A 26,099-nucleotide genomic window follows, 5' to 3' on the forward strand; every position below is an offset into this window, starting at 1 on the left:
GCCTTGCACGCGGCCAACACGGCCGACCCAAGTTCGATTCCTCCGCCCCTCTCGGAGAACCCGGCAAGCTACCAAGAGTATTTTGCCCGCACAGCAAAGTCTGGCAAGCTCCATATGACGTATTCGATATGCCAAACACAAACAACAAGTCTCACAATGTTACTGGGCCCGTTCGAGCAAATCGATGAACAATGGTAGGACAGTGACAGTGACAGAGGTCAGATATTCTAATGAATCCATCCAGAAGCAAAACACAAGAGGTAGACAGATCTGCATTCAGCCGCAAAGGAAGTGTCCCATTTTTCTGGCGCTTATTGGGGTTCTATCAGGTGCCATCCGTAAGTCATTTTTATTTTATTTTATTTTTGGCTTTTTGGGTCACACCCAGCGATGCTCAAGGGTTCCTCCTGGCTCTGCACTCAGGAATTACCCCTGGCGGTGCTCAGGGGACCATATGGGATGCTGGGAACCGAACCCGGGTCGGCGGCCGCGTGCAAGGCAAAACACCCTGCCCGCTGTGCTATTGCTCCAGCCCCCATAAGTCATTTTTAATCCTGTCATTCAAGAGGCCAAAGATCCAGCACAGAGAAGGTGCAAACACGAAAAAATGATCTTTGGATTCGTGGTGTTCTGGTTTCAGAGAAATATTTGGATTGCCAGTATTTGTGAAAACGCAAGGACCGCCTTTGATTCCATTTCAAAACAGTTCTCTACTTCTGTTTCAAGAGGTTTTTCTGATGTTTCTGAGACAGTTCGTTCATTGCTAAGAAAATAAAAAAACATTCCAGTGCCTGCCAGATCTTGGGCTGTGGCCTCAGGGTCAGCAGCCCCCCGGTTCTTTGGGCGTTCTGGGGTCAGGCCCCGTTCCCGATGGCAACAAGAACACAGACGTGCAGCGCCCTGATTTTTCCGTTCACCAAGGACGCAGCTCTGAGCACAGATGCAGAAGCCTTCCTTCCTTCCTGGTTTCCCTTTGGTAGCTTTCTGTATTGTTTTCTGTTTTCTTGCTTTTACTTTAAACCCTGACGCTGCTTGGTGAGGGGTGGGGCTGTCGCTGTTTCTGGCTGGGGGCTGCTGTTCCCAGGGCTCTGGGGGTCCGTGCAGGACAAGGGATTGAAGCCACAGCCCCCATAGCTGACGCTTGGGCACCAGCCCTCTGAGCCATCCATCTCCCTGTCCACAGACGAAGCAAATAAATGCCTTCCCCTCTAGGTTATCTCTCCAGCCCCATAAAGAGGGGGACCCCTTTTGGGAAGGACCCTTTACTTATTTATTATTTTTAAAAATTTTTTTGAGTGAAGCACCATGAGGTACAGTTGTAGACTTACAATTTTTTGTGCTTGGGTTTCAGTTATACAACGATCGAGTACCCATCCCTCCACCAGTGCCCATTCTCCACCTCCAGTGCTCCCAGTATCCCTCCCACCCCCCATCCCCCCTATCCCACCCTGCCTCTGTGGCAAGGCACTCCCTTTTGTTCTCAATCTCCTTTTGGGTGCTGTGGTTTGCGAAAGAGGAATTGAACGGCAGTCGTGTTCGGTCTAGAGTCTACTTTCAGCATGCATCTCTCATCCTGGGAGGCTCCTCCCAACACCCTTGATTTGGTGCTCCGGGAAGGACCCTTTATGCTGCAGCATGAAGTCTGGTCTTAGAATTGTTCATCTCATTTACTTGGATCACTGTATCACTGTATCACTGTCATCCCGTTGTTGATCGATTTACTCGAGCGGGGCCCAGTAATGTCTCTCTTCATCCCAGCCCTGAGATTTTAGCAGCCTGTCCTTACTTGTCTTTCCCAACGATTGGAGGCTCTTTCAGGGTTAGGGGAATGAGATCCGTCATAGTTACTGTTTTTGGCATATCGAATACGCCACGAGGAGCTTTTCAGGCTCTGCTCGTGCGGGCAGCATACTCTCGGTAGCTTGCCGGGCTCTCCGAGAGGCATATATATATATTTCCCTCTATGATTTGTTGCCTATTGTCTGAACCCCATCAGATATAGTATGATAATTGTGGAAAATGGGTACGAAATGTCTGATGATGTTCCGGAAAGCAGCCTGGAGTGTGGCGGCGGTTGGGTTGTGGAGGTCGGCGACCGGAGCTGGGTCCCTTGGGGTAGGGAGGGCTCTCACCTGCCCCCCTCTAGGGTGCCCCAAGTGAAAACAGCCTGGCATGGAGTCTAATGAAAGTACCCTAAACCTTGTATTCTGTCCAACCATTGTTTGGGGGGGCCATACCTGGCGATGCTCAGGGATCATATAGGATGGGATTGAACACACGTGGGTCTCACACAGGACAAGCACCTTGCTGAGTCCTGCAGACTCCCTAGAGAACAGTGAGGTGCTGGATCATGTCCCCACCCCACCCCCAAATCAGGGAAGGGCCCATTTTTCCCTCTGACCTGGCATTCCTTTTTTCCTGATTTCTTTGGTTTTTTTTTTTTTTTTTTTTTTTTTTTTTTGCCACTCTTGGCAGTTCTCAGGGCCCACTCTGGCTCTGAACTCATTTACCTGGTCTTGGACAAAACAATTTTGGAGTTTTCGGTTTGGGGGGTGGGGTTTCCCACCCAGCAGTGCTCAGGGCTGCTCCCGGCTCTGGACCGGGGGTTTCTGGAGGCGGAGTGGGGCTTCTCATGTGTGGCAATGTGTTCTTGGCCATTCCAGTGCTTCTCTGTTTCTGCTTCTTTGTCTTTCTTTAATTGTTCCCCCACATCTTGGGTGGCGCTCAGGGGTGGCTTCTGGCTGTGCTTGGGGGCCATGCTATTGGGGAGCACGACCCAGGCCTCCTGCATGCAAAGCATGTGCCCCAGCCGGTCAGTTATCTCTGTGGCCCAGACAAAACAAGTCTGATTCGAAGATAGTCCAGCAGCAATTTAGAGACCTCTTCCTCGGGCGTCTGTCTCCTAATTCTAGCACGTACCATGACTAAGCAGTGTCAAGGTGGAAAAATCTTTTTTTTTTTCCTAAATGTGGGCCAGGTCTGCTAAGAGACGGGTTAGAGGGGGCTTCCATTGTGATGGAATTCCCCAGAGAGAAAAATCAGAACCAAAAATCCAAACACTGAACACCAGCAAACAAACCAAATCTAAAACAAAGATGCAAGCAAACCAAACAAGTCTTCGGGGGCGCCTCCGGAGGCCGGAAGCGCCGTTCCCGGGCCTGTCAAAGCCCAGATGGCAAGAACAAAGGACTCTGGGTGCACACAATGTTTACCTTAGTTTTTCTGAAACTGGGCAGAGCTGGGGCTGGAGGTGATGGTGGGATTCTTTTGCATGAATTTAACTGGGGGAAAAAATTTTTTTTGGGGGGGTGGGGGTCATACCCAGCGATACACAGGGGTTCCTCCTGCCTCTGCACTCAGGAATCACCCCTGGCGGTACTCGGGACCATATGACATGCTGGGAATCAAACCTGGGTATTGGCCGCGTGCAAGGCAAAACGCCCTCCCTGCTGTGCTATCGCTCCAGCCCCCTTAACTGGGAAAATTTCATTTTTTTATTATTTTTATTTTTATTAGTGAGACATCATGAGGTACAGTTGTAGACTTACAAATTTTTGTGCTTGGGTTTCAGTTATACAATGATCGAGTACCCATCCCACCACCAGTGCCCATTTCCCACCATCATGGATCCCAATATCCCTCCCACCCCCCACCCCCCCCATCCCACCCTGCCTCTGTGGCAAGGCATTCCCTTTTGTTCTCTCTCTCCTTTTGAGTGGTGTGGTTTGCAAAAGAGGCATTGAGTGGCAATCCTGTTTGGTCTATAGTCCACTTTAAGCATGCTTCTCCCATCCTGGGAGGATCCTCCCAACACCCTTTATTTGGTGCTCCCTTCTCTATCTGAGCTCCCTTTTCCCCTAGTGTGTGTGGCTGACCACTACCATGGAGCAAAATTCCTGGTACCAGTCTTGGCCATTCTTGTGTGTTAGTCTCCTATTTTGTTACTTTTTGTTCCCCAGATGAATGCAATCTATGTCTATCCCTCTCTTTCTGACTCATTTCACTTAGCATGATACTTTCCATGTTGTACCACTTATTTCATGACTTCATCTTTTCTAACAGCTACATAGTACTCCATTGTACAGATGTACAAAAGTTTCTTTAACCAGTCATCTGTTCTTGGGCATTCAGGTTTCTTCCAGTTTCTGGCTATTGTAAAGAGTGCTGCAATGAACAAACAAGTGCAGATGTCACTTTGACTATACATTTTTGCCTCTCTGGGATATATTCCCAGGAGTGGTATTGCTGGGTCAAATGGGAGCTCAATTTCTAATTTTTTGAGAATCGTCCATACTGTTTTCCAGAAGGGCTGAACCAGTGGACATTCCCACCAACAGTGAAGGAGTGTCCCTTTCTCGCCACATCCACGCCAGCATCGGTTGCTTTTGTTCTTTTGAATGTGGGCCAGTCTCTGAGGTGTGAGATGGTATCTCATTGTGGTTTTGATCTGCATCTCCCTGATGATTAATGATGTAGAGCATTTTCTCATGTGCTTTTTTGCCATTCGGATTTCTTCTTTGAGAAAGTTTCTGTTCATTTCATTGCCCCATTTTTGGATGGGGTTGGATGTTTTCTTCTTGTGGAGTTTAACCAGTATTTTGTATATCCTTGATATCAACCCCTTGTCAGATGTGTATTCGGCGAATATCCTTTCCCATTCCGTAGACTGTCTTTGTATTTTGGTCACTGTTTCTTTGGAGGTGCAGAAGCTTCTTAGTTTAAGATAGTCCCATCTGTTTTCACTTGCTCGGCCAGTGTTGTGACATCTTTGAAGACAGCATTAGCTTCAATGTCATGGAGGGTTTTGCTAACTTTTCCCTCGATGTACCTTATGGATTCCGGTCTGATGTTGAGGTCTTTCATCCACTTTGATCTTAATTTTGTACATGGAGTTAGGCAGAGATCTGAGCCCACTTTTTTGCATGTAGCCGTCCTAACTGGGAACATTTAAGATGCCCCTGCCCCTGGCTGTCATCTTGCTGTGGGCTCCCAGGTTTTTTTCCCAATCCCTCCTCCTCCTCCTTCCCCTTATCCCCTGTAGGCTCAGAGAACAGGCAGATGGCGCGAACCCCTGTACCCAGAGCCACTCTGAGTACCCAGAGCTTTGTTGCTTAGACACCAGAGGGTGTTTCTGCTTGAGTGTCTGTCTCAGGTCGGTGCTCAAGTTGGGGACGAAGTATACAGATGCGAGTCAGACATGCCCTTGGAGAGGAGCGAGGACCCCGCGTGCGTGGGTGCTGACTGGTCTCCCTGCGTCCCCACTCACTGCCTGTGTCAGGCGGCCTTTCCTCCCCTCCCCAGACTCATTCTTCTCGACGTCCCTCCTCTGAGAGCCCCGAGGGCTTTCTGGCACCGTGCAGGTCCTCGCCCGCTGTGTCTGAGCTGGCTGGAGGCCTGCTTCACTCAACACGGTAGGCAGAGTATCTGCAGGGGAACGAGGGGCTGAGGATTGTTTTTGTTTGGGGAGGGCTCCCAAGGCAGTGCTCTCGGCGGGGAAGGGGTGTTGGTGGGGGTCACTCCTGGAGATTCTCTGGCAACTGGGTCAGGGTCTCTGTGCCCAGGACTGAGGTGCTGGGCACTGCATGTTCGTGCCATGGGGCTGATAGGGCCTGGACTGAGCACTTCCCTGTGTTTCTATCCCCCTGCCCTGTCTTTGTGGCTCTTTTCACTGTTTGGGGTGGGGGGCGGGGCTTTATTCTGAGAATAAGTCTTTTTCACTGGAGTTACTCTAACATGGGCTGGAGCGATAGCACAGCGGGTAGGGCGTTTGCCTTGCACACGGCCAACCTGGCCGACTCAAGTTCGATTCCTCCGCCCCTCTCGGAGAGCCCGGCAAGCTACCGGGAGTATCTCGCCCGCACGGCATCTGGCAAGCCACCCGTGACGTATTCGATATGCCAGACACAGTAACAACAAAGTCTCACGATGGAGACGTTACTGGGCCCGCTCGAGCAAATCGATGAACAGCGGGAGGACAGTGCTTGTTTGGACAGTGGACTCTAACATGTTGTGTAAGAATTTTTTTCTTTTTTTAGTAGATAAAATGCCTTTAAATTAAAAAGATAGAAATGTTTGGCCACTCAGAAAAAGATGTTCAATGCCATTGAAAGTAAATCGCGAAGAAACCTATGTCAGGTCAGAGGTACGGCCCACGTGTGAATGACTTCACTTCAGCACATAGGGTCCCCCAAGCATCGCCCGGAGTCATCCCTGAGCACAGAGCCAGGAGGAGCCCGGAGCACCACCACACGGAGCCCTAAAACAGACATCCAAGAGTGAACACTGCACAACCTCTAAACTGTGTATCTGAGGAAAGGGTGTCAGGCACACCTGATGGTCCCTGGGATGTTCCTGGCTCTCGTTGCAGGGGTCACTCTTGGTGGTGCTCAAGGGGCCATGGTGGACGTCAAGCCTGGCCTCTTCTTGCATGAAGGACAATGTGCTCCAGCCCACAGAGCCACTTTCTTCGAATGCAGTTCAAAGCTGTAGATGAACAATTATGTGTTTTGCAAAAGGAAGGAAGGGAGCAGCCGGAATTCTCACAGATTGTTGGTATCACCCAATGGTATAAGAGTTTTCAAAACTTTTTGTATAACGCATATGGCCTGGAGTTTCCTTCACTGTACCCTTGGAGTGACTTGTCCCTATAGTTAGACCCCCAGGAGCCCAAGCCTTGCTGTTACAGGATCTTCCTTGGGTACTTTCTTTTCGTTCCATTTGCTGCCTCATTTTCAGGGCATCTCACCGAGTCCTCTTACCAATTTCCATCATTGGTCAATAGCCAATGACCATTTATTTACATTCACGCCATGGAATTGATTATCTTAGACTTTAAAGAACATTATTAATCTTTTTAGGTCATACTTGACGATGCCTCAGGGTTATTCCTGGCTCTGCACTCAGGAATCACTCCTCCTGTGTATAGGGAACCCTGTGGGGTGCCGGGGGTCGAACCAGGGTCAGCTGCATGCAAGGCAGACGCCCTCCCTGCTGTGCTATCACTCCAGCCCCAAGATGCCCTTAGACTTGGGAGAAAGCCACCTTAGAGGTAGAATGTCAAATGGGGATTGCAGCAGAAGTGACAGGAAGTCACATTGTGTGTGTGTGTGTGTGTGTGTGTGTGTGTGTGTGTGTGTGTGCGTGTGCGCGTGCATCTTTTGGCTTATTTGGTTTATTTTTCTTTGGGGGCAGGGAGGGGAGTGCTGTGGGGTGAGGTTGGGGCCCCCACTGGCATTCAGGGATTGTTCCTACAGAGGGGCTACACTGGCATTCAGGGATTGTTCCTGGCTCTAGTCAGGAGTGACCCCTGGCATTCGGGGGTGGGCCCTGCTGTCCCTCACACGCTAGGGCCGGGTGCCCTGAGGCTGCAGGGACCCTCCCTGTGGTGTGGAGCTCTCTAGGCCTGCTTTGCTTTTTTTTTTTCTTTTTGGGTCACACCCGGCGATGCTCAGGGGTTTCTCCTGGCTCTGCACTCAGGAATTACTCCTGGCAGTGCTCGGGGAGCCATATGGGATGCTGGGAATCGAACCCGGGTCAGCCGTGTGCAAGGCAAACGCCCTCCCCACTGTGCTATTGCTCCAGCCCTCTTTCCTTCTTTCTTTAGAGACTTTTTTTTTTTTTTTTTTTTTTTTTTTGCTTTTTGGATTGCACCCGGCGATGCACAGGGATTACTCCTGGCTCTGCACTCAGGAATTACTCCTGATGGTGCTCCGGGAACCCTACGAGATGCTGGCAATCTAATCCGGGTTGGCTGCATGCAAGGCAAACGCCCTCCCCACTGAGCTATCGCTCCAGCCCCCTTGCTTTTTTTTTTTTTTTGAAGTAAAATATTTTATTTGGAGGGTTTGAAGGTGTGGAGGGGGAGAGAGTGAGAGAGAGTAACGCTATTAAGAGGCTGTAAAGAGAGCCTGGACTTCTCCAAGGGCAGAGAGAGACCCTGCTTTGTTTTTCAAGGACAGCGAAAGACAACTTAAGGGGTTGATGAAGTCGGGAGCCCAACTAGGTAGGACCCGAGCACCCCCCCCCCCCCCCGACCCCCTGCTCCCAGCTCTGCAGAAGAGCAGACCTTAGGCTCACTGCTACTCATTGTGTCCAGGATTAGACTCAGCCCAGCACCCCTAATTGTGGTGCCAACCGACAGATAGATTGCTCCATAGCTGGAAGCCGGCCACATGAGCAAAGGGGAGAAGGCAGCTGGAATAGAGAAGGGATCACTAAGAAAATGATGGCTTGAGGAATCGGTCGGGATGGGAGATGTGTGCAGAAAGTGGATAAAGGAACAAACATGATAACCTCTCAGGGTCTGTATTGCAAACCATAATGCCCAAAAGTAGAAAGAGATTATGGGGAATCATGTCTGCCATGGAGGCAGGGGGAGGGTGGGAAAGGGAGGGTTATACCAGGGACATTGGTGGTGGGGAATGTGCATTGGCAGAGGGATGGGTGTTTGATCACTGTGTGATTGTAACCCAAACACAAAAGCTTGTAACTGTCCCATGGTGATTCAATAAAATTAAAAAAAAAATTGTGGTGCCAACCGTGAATTAATTTTCTCTTCCTATCACCCTTTTAAAGTAGCAATGGTCGGGGCTGGAGCGATAGCACAGCGGGTAGGGCATTTGCCTTGCATGCGGCCAACCCGGGTTCGATTCCCAACATCCCATATGGTCCCCTGGGCACCGCCAGGAGTGATTCCTGAGTACATGCGCCAGGAGTAACTCCTGTGCAACGCCGGGTGTGACCCAAAAAGCAAAAATAAATAAGTAAATAAATAATAAAGTAGCAGTGGTCATAGTATTTAGAGGTTATTGTTCTTTTTGGCGGGGGGCAGTTTTTATCGTAATAAACCATAAAGTGGTTTCCTTGTATTTATACCCTGCTGTGTCCCTTTGAGCTTCTTTCTCAGCATCTTGCTACCTGTGTCACTTCTGGAAGCTCCCTGGCCAGCAGTATTCCTTCCTCCGGCTCCGTTTCCCCGTCTGCGGGGTCTCCTGGTCACCACACCTTCAAAGTCAGGTTCCAGAGGAAGGGGGGGCGGGGGGGGATGTTGTTGTTCTTTGTCGTGGTAACAGTGTTCATCCTTCCTTTCTTCCGGACGTTTCCTACACGGCCGTGTCCCGGTTCACCGATGCTCTTTGCCAAGTAGATCCGGGATTTTGGGGTGGTAATATGCCTTCTAGTTTGTTTCCTTAAACATTTTTTTGGGGGGTGGGGCACATCATTTCGTAAGCAAAGCCTGTGTTGGCGTCCTTGCTCCGGCCCCAAACAAACAATTGATTCTTGTGTTTTATCTCCAGGTACTGTTAGTTGTTCTTCACAGGATGGTTGGTTTGGAACAACTATTCCCTCGGAGCAGAGCCAGAGTTCTCCTGGGGTTACTTTGACTTTAAAAAATGAGGGGTTGGAGCAATCATAGTCCAGCGGGGAGGGCGGGTGCTGGCCTTGCATGCGGTACGCCAGGGTTCGATCCCCGGCATCCCGTGTGGTCCTCCATGTCCAGCAGGAGTGCTCCCTGAGTGTAGAGCCAGGGTTAAGCCCTGAGCACCTCCAGGTGTGGCCCAGAAAAAAATTAAAATAAAGCTAGGTATATGGACGGCTTGGGTTCGAACCTAGTCGCAGGCGGATTAGTTGAACTTCAGTTCTTACTCTGCCCTTCCGTTTGCTGCCGTGGGTGGCTGCACATGTTTGGGTGCTGGTGTGCGGGGACTGAGCCCTTGGGTGCTCTGGGGCTACCCCCAACTGTCTGGACCTCGCTAGTGGAGGGGCTGGACCTGGGGGGCTCTCACTGGCAAAGCCCTTCCCAAGTTGGCCTGGCCTTAATGCAGATCCTGGGTATAATTGGTTCCGTGAAATAATGGTAACTGCCATTTTGTTGTTGTTGTTGTTGTTTTTGGCCAGTGATGGTACTCAGGGGTTACTCCAGATTCTGCACTCAAAAATCACTCATGGCGGTGCTCGGGGACCATATGGGATGGCCAAGACAAAACCCGGTCAGCTGCATGCAAGGGAAATGCCCTCCCCCCTGCACTATCTCTCCAGTCCTTTTCCCTGTTTTATTGATTATTAGAATATAACATGGTTTGAGGGATATAAGAATCACACACACACACACACACACACAATGCAAGTTGGTGTCTAGAATCAGTTGAATAACGTTCATCACCTCAAAAGCTGTTAAATGTTAAAATAAATTAGATGTCAGGCCAGAGAGATGGTTCAACAGGCTGTAGATTCTGAGGGAGTCCGCGCTCTGCCCTCAACCCCCAGGTACCACCAGGGACCACCCCCCAGGGCCAACCATGCCAGGGTACACCCTGAGCACCCACCGGCAGGAGTGGCCATCTTTCATCTCTTTTTAAAGCATATAATGACTTATAATATTGCTTTGGGAAGTACATCCTAATTATTTAGTATTTGTGTCTGCTACACAATGATCACAATAAGCCTCATTAACATTCAACACGATTACAAACCTTTTTTGGGAATGACAACTTTTTGTTTGTCTTTTTTGGGGGGGCAGGCTGGAGCAATAGCACAGCAGTAAGGAATTTGCCTTGCACGCAGCTGGCCCGGCTGACCCGGGTTCGATTGCCCCGCCCCTCTCAGAGAGCCCAGCCAGCTACCAAGAGTATCCCGCTCCCACGGCAAAGCCGGGCAAGCACCCCATGACGTGTTCGATGTGCCAAACACAGTCACAACAAGTCTCACAAGGGAGAAGTTACTGGTGCCCGCTCGAGCAAATCGATGAACAACGGGAGGACGGTGACAGTGACAGTTGTTTGGGGACTGCACCCTGTATTTCCCAGGGGCTGCTCCTGGCTCTGCACTCAGGACTTTCTCCTGGTGGTTCTCGGGGACTGTCCAGGAGGCTGGGGATCGAACCCGGGGATTGGGCAGGTGCCAGAAAAGCACCTTCCCTGCTAGATTTCTCAGGCCCCAAATGATGACAACGTTTAAGCTCTTGGCAACTTTCAAATATATTAACAGTATTCTCTTCCCTCCCTCCTCCTCCTTTTCCTCCTCTTCCTCCTCCGCTTCCTCCTCCGCTTCCTCCTCCTCCTCCTCCTCCTCCTCTTCCTCTTCCTACTTCTTCCTGCTCCTCCTTCTCCTCTCCCTCTTCCTCTTCCTCTTTCTGCTTCTCCTCCTCCTCCTCTTCCTCCTTATGGGTGCCAGGGACCTCACACACATAGGACACAAGCTTCCTCACGGTACCCCGTCTGTTGTCCCTTGTCCCTTCACAGTGGCCACCGCACGGCCGCTCCTTCGACCCCCAGCGCACACACATTCCATAACCGTGAGTCTGTGCCCGAATCAAGTCTAGAAAGACTTTTCACACAGTTCATCAAAACTGTTATCACTGTATCACTGTCATCCCGTTGATCGGCGGATTACTCGAGCAGACACCGTAACGTCTCTATTCCTCCTAGTCCTGAGATCTTAGCAACCTCTTCTTACTCTTCTTTTTCCAACATTTGGAGGCTCTTTCAGGGTCAGGGGAATGAGACCCGTTGTCGTTACTGTATTTGGCATATTGGATACGCCACGGGGAGCTTGCCAGGCTCTGCCCGTGCGGATGGGATAGTCTTGATAGCTTGCCGGGCTCTCCGAGAGGCATAAATGGGTAGGGAGTGTCTTATAATTTGTCCGGAAGGTGGCCTGGAGCGTGGCGGTGGTTGGACAGTGGAGGTCGGCTGCCGGGGTGGGTCCCTTGGGGTGGGGAGGGCGCTCACCCGCCCCAGAGCCTGGCGCGGAATCAGTCATCAAAACTGAGACCTATTGAGCTGGAGTGATGGCACAGCGGGTAGGGTGTTTGCCTTGCACACGGCAGACCCGGGTTCAATCCCCAGCATCCCATATGGTCCCCTGAGCACTGCCAGGGATAATTCCTGAGCATAGAGCCAGGAGGAATCCCTGTGCATCGCCGGGTGTGACCCAAAAAGCAAAAAAAACAAAAACAAAAACAAAAAAAACTGAGACCTATAAAATCATCCTCCTTGTCATGAGAGCAGGGGCCCAGGTGGGCTCTGCGGGGTGGGCATCGGTGCCCGTGCCCTTCCCTGAGCTCCAAGCACTCACGGGGTCTCCCTCCACAGAAAGGCAGCAGCGGCTTCCGGGATGTCTGTCAGCAGCGACCACGTCAGCATCTCCATGTCCCAGAGGAACAACAACGGCCTCCCCCGGCCCGGCACCGGTGCCAACGACACGAAGGCGCTGCCCGCGGGTGACGTGCTGAGCTTCCACAACATCCACTACCGGGTGAAGGTCAAGAGCGGCTTCCTGTTCAGCCGGAAGACGGTGGAGAAGGAGATCCTGAAGAATGTCAAGTACGGCCGCTCCCCTGCACGCGTGTTTTGTGTCGTGTGTGTGTGTGTGTGTGTGTGTGTGTGTGTGTGTGTGTGTGTGTGTGTGGGCAGGGCGCACGCCCGGTGTTCAGGACCCCCTGCCTGAGTCAGGGGTCGCTCCATCTTCATTTGGTTCTAGAGTATTTTGGGTGTCAGAAATATCTGTTGGATGGGGGCTGGAGCGATAGCACAGTGGGTAGGGCGTTTGCCTTGCACGCAGCTGACCCAGCTTCAATCCCCGGCATCCCAGAGGGTCCTCCAAGCACCGCCAGGAGTGATTCCTGAGTGCAGAGCCAGGAGTAATTTTTGAGCATCGCTGGGTGAGACCCAAAAAGCAAAAAAGAAAAAGAAATATCCATGGAAAAGAGGATTTTCTAAAACCAAAGCGTCCGTCTAGTTGTGGCAAAACTTCATCTCAGTATTTTATTCACTTTTATTTTCTTGGTTTCGGGGCCAGACCTGGCAATGCTCAGAGGGCCTCCGGGTGCCCAGGGCTGAACTGGGCTCAGCCACAAGACAGGGTGAGGGCCCTGCCCGTGGTACCACCGCTCCGGCCCAAGGATTTCAGTACATTTTTTGGAGGAGTGGGGGTTTCGTATTTTCCTCTTTCCCTGCATCCTCCCCGTCCTGCGTGTCACTCCAGGACTTGGGGTATCTTCCCAGCACCCTGGACTACTGTTGGTCCAAGATCTTGTCACGTAAATATGTCCCGAAGTTCAACTGTGGTGGTCCAGGTCGCGTTCAAGCTTCAGCGTCTGCTGGGTGACTTGGGGCTTGGGTGTTTCGGTGTCCCCAGGCTTCTGAGTCTTCTCTCTAGTACTGTAATCTTCTTGATCTTCTGTCTTCTAGAATCTCTCAAGAAAATAGAAGACAGGTCTGCCAGATAGATATAACATACTTTTGCTGTGTTTTTTTTTTTAATTTTTATTTTATTATTACTATTATTATTATTATTATTATTTTGCTTTTTGGGTCACACCCGGCAGTGCTCCTGGGTTACTCAGGAATGACCCCTGGCAGTACTCGGGGGACCATATGGGATGCTGGGGATCGAACCCGGGTCGGCTGTGTACAAGGCAACTGCCCTACCCGCTGTGCTATCGCTCCAGCCCCACTTTTGCTGTTGTTACACTGCTAAGTTTTCTAAGAATAACTTGAAAGTTCTCCAACAAGTATACTGTAAATAATATACCATACTATATTGTCACAGTCACTGTCTCTGTCCTCCCACTGTTCATCGATTTGCTCGAGAGGGCCCAGTAACATTGTGAGACTTGTTGTTAACCATATTATATTATATAGTATAATATATAGTATGTAGTATATATGCTGTAATCACTGTCACTGTCACTGTCCTCCCGTTGTTCACCGATTTGCTTGAGCGGGCCCAGTAACATTGTGAAACTTGTTGTTAACCATATTATATTATATAGTATAATATATAGTATGTAGTATATATGCTGTAATCACTGTCACTGTCACTGTCCTCCCGTTGTTCACCGATTTGCTTGAGCGGGCCCAGTAACATTGTGAAACTTGTTACTGTGTCTGGCATATCGAATTCGTCACGGGGAGCTTGCCAGGCTTTGCCGTGCGGGCGAGATACTCTCAGTAGCTTGCCGGGCTCTCCGAGAGGGGCGGAGGAATTGAACCCCGGTCAGTCGGGTCAGCCGTGGGCAAGGCAAATGCCCTACCCGCTGTGCTATCGCTCTAGCCCATATACTATAATATATATAGTATACTTCAATATAGTATATACTATACTATTATATATATAGTATGTATGATACCATAATATACAAATATGCTATAAATAGTTTATGCCTTCAGATTAGTTGAGATCAGCATTTTTCTGGAATGTCACTTTGAAATACCCTTTCCTGTTGACTCCCCACCCAAATATAACCGTATTTTTTTTTTTGCGGGGGGGGGGGGTTCAGGCCACTTTTACTTATTTATTATTCTTTTAAAATTTATTTATTTATTTATTTTTGCTTTTTTTTTTTTGGTCACGCGCGGCGCTGCTCAGGGGTTCCTCCTGGCTCTGCACGCAGGAATCACTCCTGGCGGTGCTTGGAGGACCCTATGGGATGCGGGGATCAAACCCGGGTGCACTCTATGCCAGGTGGGCCACTCTTAGCTCTGTGCTCGGGGCCGCTTCCAGAGCTGCTCAGGAGCCGTGCTCAGAGCCTGACCCTGAACCCCGGGTGACCGCGTGCGAGGGAGGCGCCTTCCCTGCTGACCTGTCTTTCCGTCTCTGACCTGAATGCTCATCCACGCAGCATTACTGTCGTGTGGCAAAGTCCACGGGGTTCTCCTGGTACAGTTCACAGGTTCCGAGCACTTGGCATCAGTCTGCGCTGACTCAGTGTGGGTGCTTTGGGGTTTGGGCAGAGCTTGGAGTGATGAGCAGATTGATATTTTTTTGGGGGGGGGTTTGTTTGTTTTTGAGGGAGGTGGGATTTGGGCCACACTCAAGGTTTACTCTTGGCTCTGCACTCTGCCCCACTCCCCGTGGGCTCAGGGGATTCTAGAGGACGAGGGGCTCCCTCCTGGGTCGGCCTTATATAAGGCAAGTGTTCTACCCATTGTGCTTTCTCTCTGGCCCTCCACACTTTTCTGAAAGTGATGGAACCATGTGCCTTTGTGTGTGTGTGAGAAATCCATTTGCGTTTTGAGTTTCCTTTGTGCACTTTGGGGTTTAGGATGACCTTTGGCTGGCCTGCCTGTGTGATTCTCCGCTCCTTCACCGGGGGTGAGACTGTGGTCTCCATAACCCCGGGACTCTCCTCTGGCCGAGACACAGTTGCTGCTGCATTCCCGGAAGCAGCCATAGGCTGGGGCCTTGTATGTGTCCTGTCTGCTGGCCGGGCAAGAGCTGGGAAGTAAAAAGCACAGGAGAGATGACGTCTGCGCCTGTATGTTCGCTGCAGCGCTGTTCCCACTAGCCAGAATCTGGAAACAACACGACTGCCCGAGAACAATTTCTGGTTAGAGAAACGGTGGTACATCTACACGATGGAATACTATGCAGCTGTTAGGAAAGATGAAGTCATGAAATTTGCTTACGAGTGGATCGATGGTCATGGGGAGTATCATGCCAAGTGAAACGAGTCAGAAAGAGAGGGACAGACGTAGAAGGACTGCACTCATTTGTGGAATATAAAATTATGGAATATGAGACTGACACTCAAGGACAGTAGACACAAGGGCCAGGAGTATTGCCCCATAGTTGGCAGCCTGTCTCCTGAGCTGTGGGGGGGGGGGGGGGAGGGAGGGGAAAGCAGCTGGGATGGAGAAGGGATCACTAAGTCAGTGATGGTTAGAGGAACCGGTTGGGATGGGAGGTGTGTGCTGAACGTAGGTAAAGGACCAAACGTGATAAACTCTCAGTATCTGTATTGCAAACCATAATGCCCAAAGTAGAGAGAGAGAGGGAGGGAGATTGTCTGCCATGGAGACAGGGGGAGGGTTGGGATGGGGGGTATACTAGGGACATTGGTGGTGAGGAACGTGCACTGGTGGAGGGAGGGGTGTTGGATCATTGTGTGACTGAAACTCAAACATGAAAGCTTGTAATTGTATATTTCATGGTGATTCAATTAAAAAATAAATAAGTAAAAATTCACTTAGAAAAAGTGCTACGTGAGATTAAAAAAAAAACGAGCTGGAAGGTGGAAGGATGAGATACTGGCAGGGAAGCACCTGGGGTCCTATAGAAACTAGTTTATTTGGGCTTTCTTGATTTTTTTTGTTTGTTTGTTTTGGGGCCACACTGGGCTGACTCTCGGGTTCACTCCTGCAAGCTCGGGGGACCATATGGGGTGCCGGGGAGCCAGGGGCCACACCGGGCAGCCAGGGGTCAGGCAAGCTCTCTACCCCCTGTACTACTCAGTCCCCTAGACTTCTTTTCGTGTCCTGTTTCTATGGCAGTTTCTACAGTTGTTGACATTTTAAGAAGTATTTTTAAAATTTTAAAAAATTTTAAAAAAGCGTTCTGCCCACCAACTGCCCCTGGCGCCGTGTAATCCCATCAACGGCCAAGATGCAGAGACTATAAAACCCAGCTCCCGGAAGCACACGGCCGAAAATGCAAAGAACCATGGTTCTTATTATCTAGTTCTTACTCTGGAGAACCCGGCAGGCTACCAAAAGTATCCTGCCCACACAGCAGAGTCTGGCAAACTCCCCGTGGCGTATTCAGTATGCCAAAAACCAGTAACAATGACAGGTCTCATTCTGAACCTGACCCTGAAAGAGCCTCAAATGTGGCACTTTCTAAAATCTCAGGGCTAGGACGAAGGAGACGTTACTGGGTCCTGCTCGAGGAAATCGATGAATAACAGGATGACGGTGACACAGTGATTTAAAATTTTTCAATTTTTATTGAATCCCAGTGAGAGACATTTACAAAGTTGTTCACGATTGGGTTTTTCTCATATAACGTTCCAACGGGCTGGAGTGATACAGCACAGCAGGTAGGGCGTTCGCCTTGCACACGGCCGACCCAGGTTTGATTCCTCCGTCCCTGTCGGAGAGCCCGGCAAGCTACTGAGTGAATCTCGCCCGCACAGCAGAGCCTGGCAAGCTCCCCGTGGCGTCTTCGAGATGCCAAACACAGTCACAACCAGTCTCACAATGGAGACGTTACTGGTGCCCGCTCGAGCAAATCGATGAACAACGGGAGGACAGTGCTATAAAGTGACAGTGCAGGTTTGGAAATCTCTCTTCCGGAAACCGTGCCTGGCTCTCTGAGCCTGGGGCGGAGCCTCACGCACCAGCCCTTTGGCCTTTGCGCAGCCGTAGGTCTATAGACAGTCAGAGGTTTTGCTATTTTCCTTCTACATATCTTTGGACTCTGGACCTTTTTGTCACCCGTGGCCAATAGCAACCCCTGGGCTCAGGAAACGGCCAACAGGGCCCAACATTTCTGCCAAGTGGGCGAGGGAGAAATAGTGGAACTCAGCTCCAATGGAGACGTTACTGGGCCCGCTCGAGCAAATCGATGATCAACAGGAGGGCCTTTACCTTTACCTTTACCAGCCCAGCACGCTAGGGCCTCTGCTGGGAGGGTCTGGGCTTTCTCTGCAGGAATGCCCTGTGCACCTGCTTTCTTTCCTTCTTTTTTTAAAAATTAATTAATTAATTTTTCATTTTTATTGTTTTTTTATTTTCTTTTCTTTTTTTATTAGTGAAACACCACGAGGTACCATTATAAACTTAAAAATTTTTGTGCTTGGGTTTCAGTTATACAATGATCGAATGAATACCCATCCCTCCACCAGCGCCCATCCTCCACCACCACGGGTCCCAGCATCCCTCCCATCTCCCATCTCCCCCATCCCACCCTGCCTCTGTGGCAGGGCATTCCCTTTTGTTCTCTCTCTCTCTCTCTCTCTCTCTCTCTCTCTCTCTCTCTCTCTCCTTTTGGGTGCTGTGGTTTGCAAGAGAGGCATTGAGTGGCCATCATGTTTATAGTCTACTTTCAGCACGCTTCTCCCATCCTGGGATGCACCTGCGTTCTTGGCCAAGAAACCCCGAAGAAGAGGAAGAGGAGGAAGGAGAGGTGCAAAGCTCTCATCTTTGGCCTTGCACGTGAACTAGAAGTGACTGGCCTTTCCTTCATGGAACAATGGCAAGGTTTTTTTTTTTTTTTTTTTTTTTTAATGTGTGTGCGCAGGGTAAGGCTCAAGATGTTAGTCTTAGATTTTGTGCTGATACGCGGAAGATAAGCAGGATCTGGGCGGGTGGCGTGGATGGAAAGCGCGTCAGTTGCTCTTGGTCCTATTTTACAGCTGGTAGATGAGTAACTGAACCGTTGTGCATGGCTCAGCGGTATGCATCCAAAGACCGAACGCTGCAGTTCTTGCAGGTAGTCAGTCCGTTGAAATGAACAGTGGAGGGTTGGATTTCTTGCTCCCTAAGCGTTTCTAGCTGAGGCATCCGTGGGAAAGGTGCAGTGGCAGATGTAGTGTAGAGAAGTTCCCTTCAGAGGTGGGAGCTGACAGGGGAGTGATAGGACGGAGGGGAGGGTGTCTCGCACCCAGGCTGGCCGGGGGTGAGCATGGGGCCACGTAGCGTCCCCCGAGCACTGTCAGGAGTGTGTACTGAGCACTTTCGGGGGTGTAGACCAAAAGCAAAAAACGAGAGAGAGAGAGAGAGAGAGAGGGAGAGGGAGAGAGAGCGAGAGAGAGCAAGAGCGTGGGAGAGAGAGAGAGAAGAGAGAGAACAGGGAGAGAGAGAAAGAGGGGGAGAGAAAGAGAGGGAGAGAGAGCATGGGAGAGAGAAGAGAGATAGAGGTAGGGAGAGGGAGAGGGGGAGGGAAAGAGGGAGAGAAAGAGAAGAGGGAGAGAGAGTTTCTCCTCAGTCTCATTTCAGTAGTTTAAGGGAAGGGAGGGATTGCTCTCTTCCTTGTCCTTTGGGGATTGATAGTCCCACTGCATTTTTTTTTTGGTGGGGGGTGGTCACATCCAGCAATGCTCAGGGGTTACTCCTGACTCTGCACTCAGGAATTCCTCCTGGCAGTGCTCGGTGGACCATATGGGATGCTGGGAATCGAACCCGGGTCGGCCGCGTGCAAGGCAAACGCCCTACCCGCTGTGCTATTTCTCCAGCCCTACTCCTGATTCTGAGATCAGGGATCAACCCTGGTGTTGCTCGGGGACCCTCTGGGGTGCCAGGGATTTGAACCCAGGTCAGGCGCACGCAAAGCAATTGCTTTGCCAGTCTCCAGCATGACTTTTGTGTTTTGTTTCATTTTGTTTTTCTGTTTGGTTTTGTTTGGTTTTGGAGCCACTCTTGGCGGTGCTCAGGGCTGACTCCTGACTCTGTGCTCAGAGGTCACTCTTGGTGGGCCTCCGGGGACCGTGCGGTGCCGCCTGCAGCATTTCCTCGGACAGCCTGGATGTGGCGCTGCTTTGCTGCAGGGTCTGACCCTAGGGTCGCGGTGTGCCTTCCCCGAGGTGCTGTGCTGACGCCCTTCTCTGCGGGCTGGCCACTGGCAGGCCTGAGCACGGGGTGGCGATAGCTTGGCGTTGGCTGGCAGGACATCTGGAGGGCTGAGTGTGTGTCACTCAGGGAAGTACAGATGCTCTTTCTGCTGTTAGTGGTGGTGGTTCTGGGGCTACAATTGGCAACACTTGGGTTCCTCCTGGCTCTGCAGGCATCACTCCTAGCGGTGCTCGGAGGGACCAGAGGGGTTGCTGGGGATCGAACCCAGGTTGGCCGCGTGCAAGTGCCCCGCTGTGCTGTGTCTCTGGCCTGCTCTTTCTCTACTTCCAGGAAAGTGGCCTGGAAGGTTTACAAGAGCTTCCAGTTCATTGCGTTGTGTTTGACATCGATTCAGAGAGAGGCAGCCCAGCAAAAAGCAAAGAGCGAGGCTGTCCCTGCCGGGGCGGGGGGGGGGGGGGGCAGGCTCTTGGCAGAGCGCCCGGTGTCACCGGCCAGTCTGTGTGTGTGTGTGTGAGTGTGTGTATGTGTGTGAGTGTGTGTATGTGTGTGTGAATGTGAGTTTGTGTGTGTATGAGTGTGTGTGTGGGAGTTTGTGTGAGTGTGTGTATGTGTGTGAGTGTATGTATGTATGTGTGTGTGAGTTTGTGTGAGTGTGTGTATGTGTGTGAATGTGTGTGTGTGTGTGTGTGTGTGTGTTTGTATGTGTGAGAGAGAGTGTGGAGCTCTGTGACGGGTGTGGCCAGAATGAATTGTGTCCTGTGAGAGCTATCCACGCTTCCTCACTTGGGGCCTGTCAGCATGGAACTGTTTTTTACGGAACAGATTCTGATTGACCCCGTGGATGCCAGAGAGAGATTGGCTTGTTTCCTCGGGGATTATCACTCACTCTTTAATTCTCCTTTCACCAGCCCCACCCCTCGCCCCCTCGCCCCCAATACCTTCTGGGTAAACTTCAAAGGACTTCCCTCAGAGTTTCACTTCCAGTTTTATTGTAACATATATGAGGCCAACCTGGCTGACCCAGGTTCGATTCCTCCGCCCCTCTCTGAGAGCCCCGTAAGCTACTGAGAGTATCTCGCCCGCACGGCAAAGCCTGGCAAGCTCCCCATGATGTATTCGATATGCCAAACACCGTTACAACCAAGCCTCACGATGGAGATGTTACTGGGCCCGCTCGAGCAACTCAATGAACAAGGGCAGAACAGTGCTACGGTGCTTTGATTGTGTGATTTTATTATCTCCTCAGAGATAAACTCACATGAAAAGTCTACATCCCACTCACTCCTACAAGAAGGGTTTTTCCACTGTGCTGATCCAGCACTTTCTGAGGAAGGAAGTGGCATGTCCTCAGGGTACATGTTTTCTGGCTGGATGGAGGAAGCATTCCGTGGGGTCCACAGCTGGGGCTGGCCTCTGGCCCCGGGTCCTGTCCGGGCTTTGTCCCTGCCCAGTGGTCCAAAAAATGACTATTTCCAGGGCTTTCTAGGTCTGACTGGATTCGAGCTGGGTGGAGCACGTGTGTCTTTTCCTAAAATCCATTCACTGACCTGTAGAATTTGACACTGTAGAACTCGAGTCCGTTGACCTGAAGACTTGAAGACAACAATTCCTTATTACTCAAGGCCTGGTCTGTACTTGACTCTGTGTTCAGAGGGGCAGGTGAAGGACATGGTTGCATATTGCCCTTCACCTTGAAAGTGCGTTTCCTTTTACAACCAATACAGCGGCGTAGGGAGTAAGTGGCAGGAATTCTTTTTTTGTTTATTTTTGTTTTTGTTATTTTGGGTCACACTCAGTGCTGCTCAGGGCTGACTCCTGGCTCTGCACTCAGGAATTACTCCTGGCGGTGCTTGGGGAACCCTATGGGATGCCGGGGCTTGAATCTGGGTCGGCCACAAACGCCCTCCCCGCTGTCCTATGGCTCCAGCCCCATGGTAGGACTGTAGGGCTGTTTTTCTTCTCGGTCCTCACCGGGTGATGAGTGATCCACGTTGCTGTCACTGCATCCTACAAGTCCGAGGAGTGGAAATTCATTGTCTTCTCATGCCCCTTCAGAGTCAGGCTTGTTGTTTGTTCATTTCATGGCACCTGTGCAGTGTGGCTTCTACGTGAGGACCACTGGCTCGGAAGTGGCCGTGTCAGCGGGTGTGTTTGTGTGTTCACAGCGGCATCATGAGACCAGGCCTCAACGCTATCCTGGGACCCACCGGCGGAGGCAAATCTTCGTGAGTATGACCTGGGGCGGGAGGGCAGCGTTTCCTGTCCCTCTCCTCTCTGGGCTTTGGGGGGATTTTGTCTCCAGCTGCTGTTGCCTGGGCTTTGGCTGCAGGTCAGCTTCTGTGAGGAAACCATGCACTTGAACTCGCTGGGGTTTATTCCGAGCCTCAGGGGGCCCGACTAGGTCAGCTCTGCTAAGCAGGCACGGCGGGGTGGCCTGTAGCCTTCAGTATGATTGGAGCTGCCCTGGAGGGATAGGGAACGGGGCAAGATGGACGGAGAGGAGACAGTGAGGGCTGGAGTCTCGGATGAGGAAGGGAGGGCGTGCGGGGCTGCTTTGGGAGCCCACCGACGGCCAACCACGCATCTGGTTGTCACCTTTTGCCATGCTTGGGATTGAGTTCAGGGCTTCCCATGTCTCGGCCCTGACCAGCTTAAATTTTCTTTGAAAACTTGGAGTGAAATTGGGAATGCTGTAATTGGGAGGCTCAACCTGATTCGGGGAAATGGAATAACAGCCTCTCTGTCCTTCTGTAGGTTGTTGGATGTCTTGGCTGCGAGGAAAGACCCACATGGGTTATCTGGAGATGTGTTGATAAACGGAGGCCCTCGACCTGCCAATTTCAAGTGTAATTCGGGTTACGTGGTACAAGTGAGTGTCTTTGGGTTTGCAACTTTCTTGTTTTTTTCTTTCTTTCCTCCTTTCCTTCCTTCCTTCCTTCCTTCCTTCCTTCCTTCCTTCCTCTTCCTTCCTTCCTTCCTTCCTTCCTTCCTTCCTTCCTTCCTTCCTTCCTTCCTTCCCCTTCCTTCCTTCCTTCCTTCCTTCCTTCCTTCCTTCCTTCCTTCCTTCTTTCTCCTTCCTTCCTTCCTTCCTTCCTTCCTTCCTTCCTTCCTTCCTTCCTCCCTCTCCCTCTCTCTTTCTTTCTTTCTTTCTTTCTTTCTTTCTTTCTTTCTTTCTTTCTTTCTTTCTTTCTTTCTCCTTCTTGACAAGTGAGACATGATATGCTCATGTAACCATCTTTCTTGGTTCCAGTTTGTTTTTGTTTTGTTTTGAGGCCACACCCAGTGATGCTCGGGGGTTACTCCTGGATCTGCACTCAGAAATCAGTCTGGGTGGTGCTCAGGGGACCAAATGGGATGCCGGGAATCAGGAGTCAAACAAATGTGGGTTAGACGCGTGCAAGGCAAGAGTCCTTCCGATCTATTCACTGTACTGCTCTGACTCCTGGAACCAGAGTCTAGCTTTCCACTTCCTGGAGATTATTTCCCACTTATTTTTGGGGGGAGGGGGGCGCATTTACCCCCCTCCTTTCCTTAGATGCTTTGGCAAATCCTTATGTAAGTCAGGATGGTGCTGCTAATTCCCTGGTCTCTGCCACACTCGACAGATAGGGAATTCAGTGTCTAGCAGCCTGTTTATGGAGTTACCATAATTTGTGTAAGTTCCAGTTCATCACTAGCTCCAATTTCCTCCTGGGCACGCTGTTTCTGCGGCCGGTACCGCACACTAACTCGATGGCAGGAGTCCCTGACGTGCTCGGTGCATCTCTGTTTGCCTCGAGGATGACGTCGTCATGGGGACGCTGACGGTGCGGGAGAACCTGCAGTTCTCAGCAGCCCTCCGGCTCCCGACAACCATGAAGAATCATGAGAAAAACGAACGAATTGACAAGGTTATTCAAGAGTTAGGACTCGACAAAGTGGCAGATTCCAAGGTAAGGGGGAAAGCTGAGTTGCCGCCGGTGTACGGTCCTTGACCCCAAAACGGTATGAGGCGCTGGGAATTTCTCCGCCGTGTCGGCCTCCGAAGCACCTACTCTCCGCAGTAACGAAATGCGTGCTCTGTTGATCCCCTCTCCTGTCTCCTCATCATTCTTTTTTTTTCTTTCTGGGTCACACCCGGCGATGCTCAGGGGTTCCTCCTGGTTCGTTCACTCAGGAATCACTCCTGGCTATGCTCGGGGGATCCTAGGGGATGCTGGGAATCGAACCCGGGTCGGCCGTGTGCAAGGCAAATGCCCTACCTGCTGTGCTGTCGCTCTGGCCCCTCCTCATCATTCTTCAACAGGTTTCCTTCCCTTTTGTGCGGTGCCCTTTCAGCCTTCCTCCTCCAGGGACCTTTGTCGCCCTGTTTAAGAGGTTGTATTTCTGGAACTCAAGGCTTCTGGCCATTTTCATTTCACTGTGATTTGGCTTCTTCCACAGTCAAACTTGACCACATGAGGGTTTTTTCCTAATTTAGGTTGGTTTTCTCTTGCCTTTTCCTTTTTTTCTTTCTTGCTTTTTGGGTCACACCCAGCGATGCTCGGGAGTTACTCCTGGCTCTGCACTCAGGAATCAGTCCTGGTAGTGCTCTATGGGATGGGGGGGGATCGAACCTGATTTGGCTGTGTGCCTCCCCGCTGCCCTGTCCCTCTGACCCTGGGGTGCCTCTTCCTGAGCCTCTTCTCCAGTCTCCCAGCCCGTCCCATCCTTTCTTCTTTTCTTCTTCTACTAATGTGCTTTGTATTGGCGAGGGGAAGGTAAGGGACCACACCCAGTGATGCTCAGGGGTTCCTCCTAGCTCTGCACTAAGGAATCACTCCTGGCGGTGCTCGGGGACCGTCTGGGGTTGAGGGGGCTCAAACCCAGGTCAGCCGCATGCAGGGATCACGTTACCCACTGTGCTATGACCCAGGCCCCTCTTCTGCTAATGTTACCCTGCAGACCGGTGCGTGCTGATTCTCTGAGGTACGGTGGTGGGGGAAGAGACTCAGAAGAAGTATTGCTGGGGCTGGAGCAATAGCACAGCGGGTAGGGCGTTTGCCTTGCATGCGGCTGACCTGGGTTCAATCCCCAGCATCCCATATGGTCCCCTGAGCACCGCCAGGGGTGGTTCTTGAGTGCAGAGCCAGGAGTAAGCCCTGTGCATCGCCAGGTGTGGCCCGTAAAGAAAAAAAAAAGAAGAAAAAGAAGTAATGTGATTCGGTGGGTTGGGCAGGATGAGAAAAGGAAGGAGGTGACCGAGGAGCCGGTTGGAGGTGGTGATAGGTTCGCAGGGGTGGAGCATCAGGCAGAGAGCGCTTCAGACAGCGATAGCTGCCAGTTATTCTCTCTTCCTGGTCCTGTTCTCGGAGGAAGTGGGGGGTGGCGTTCGCTGGCTGGGCGCCGCTTCTTGGACCTTCCTCTGGTTGAGCTGGGGTGACCTTAGGGTGCAGGGCATGACCCTCAGGACCCCAGCCCTGAGGGATCTCAGGCCCCGGCTTCTTCCCGTCTTCCTTTTTTTTCTCGCATGCTTTAGCGTATGGCGTCCATCTGTTTGGTTCATTTGTTTCGATTCCCAGCACCCCCTATGGTCCCCTGAGCACTCTGCGGGACCACCCTGTGCTGCCTCCTTTCATGCGGTGGTTTCCTTTGCTCTCTTGGTGGGGGGAGGGCGTTTTGGGGGCGTGCTGGTGCTCAGGGCTAGTCCTGGGTCTGTGCTTGGGGTGACTCTGGCGGTGCTGGGAATCGCCGCAGGGCTGGCGCCTCTCCCCCATCCCACTTCCCCTCCCCTCCTCCCTGCCCTCTCACACTGCTGCAGCAGCTAGAACTGTGTCTGTCCACCGTTTCTTGCAGGCTCCCTGTCCGTAGACCTGTCCTGGGGCCGATGCATTCTTGTTTCAGTGCCTTTGTGGTTCTCCCCTTCCCCCAGGCAGTTGTGGCCCTGGGCACGCAGAGAATCTTTGCCCCTCTTGAACTGTCACTCGGTGGGTGGGGCTGATGCTTGTCACATTGCTTACGTAAAAGTCAGGAAGGGACTAGGGACGCCTGGAGGGGACAAAGGGAGCATTCCCTCTGTGCTAGTGAGGGATTATTCCCTCCAGGAAAGCTCTTTGTTTTACGATTTTTCTTGTTGTTGTTGCTAAACCTTTATTGTAATTCCCAGAACTGCTTGCAGCCTTTCAGAAACCCATTATTTTATCATTATAATCCAGGCTATTAGGAGTACGTTTCTTTTTTCTTTTTTTCTTTTATGAGTGTGGGCTGGAGTCACAGCACAGCGGTAGGGCGTTTGTCTTGCATGTGGCCAACCCGGGTTCGATTTCTCCCTCCCCCTTCGAGAGCCTGGCAAGCTACCGAGAATATCTCGCCTGCACAGCTAAGCCTGGCATTCTACCCGTGACGTATTGAATATGCCAAACACAGTAACAAGTCTCACAATGGAGACGTTACTGGTGCCCGCTCTAGCCAATCGATGAACAATGGGAAGACAGTGCTACAGTGCTCTATGAGTGTGGAGATCCCCTCCCAGCCCCTTCTCCCTCCTTCTCCCTCCCTCTGCCCTCCTCTCCCCTGGAGTGATAGCACAGCCGGGAGAGCATTTGCCTGGCACACGGCCGACCCGGGTTCGATTCCCAGCATCCCATATGGTCCCCTGAGCACCGCCAGGGGTAATTCCTGAGTGCAGAGCCAGGAGCATTGCGCGTTGCCTGTGCGTTGCCGGGTGTCACCCAAAACACACACACACACACACACACACACACACACAAATTAAAAAAAATAAAAAAGAATTGTCTCCCTGGTTCAGAGATGGGCCAAGAGGCTCTGCATGCTGGAGGCCTGGGTGTA

At 51.3% G+C, this 26,099-nt stretch overlaps 1 protein-coding gene across 1 annotated transcript in view; it reads left to right on the forward strand.

Annotated features, from left to right (window-relative positions):
* ABCG2 (ATP binding cassette subfamily G member 2 (Junior blood group)) overlaps positions 1 to 26,099 on the forward strand; it is a 67,715-nt gene that overhangs the window by 12,338 nt on the left and 29,278 nt on the right. The window contains exons 2-5 of the mRNA XM_056111300.1: positions 12,093 to 12,323; positions 21,458 to 21,517; positions 22,047 to 22,161; positions 23,072 to 23,224. Of these exons, the coding sequence (XP_055967275.1) occupies positions 12,115 to 12,323; positions 21,458 to 21,517; positions 22,047 to 22,161; positions 23,072 to 23,224 (537 nt within the window). The 5' untranslated portion in view covers positions 12,093 to 12,114. The remainder of the gene's footprint in view (positions 1 to 12,092; positions 12,324 to 21,457; positions 21,518 to 22,046; positions 22,162 to 23,071; positions 23,225 to 26,099) is intronic.

This window comes from Sorex fumeus, unplaced genomic scaffold, assembly GCF_029834395.1.
Source record: "Sorex fumeus unplaced genomic scaffold, SorFum_2.1 ptg000013l, whole genome shotgun sequence".
Lineage (NCBI taxonomy): Eukaryota > Metazoa > Chordata > Mammalia > Eulipotyphla > Soricidae > Sorex > Sorex fumeus.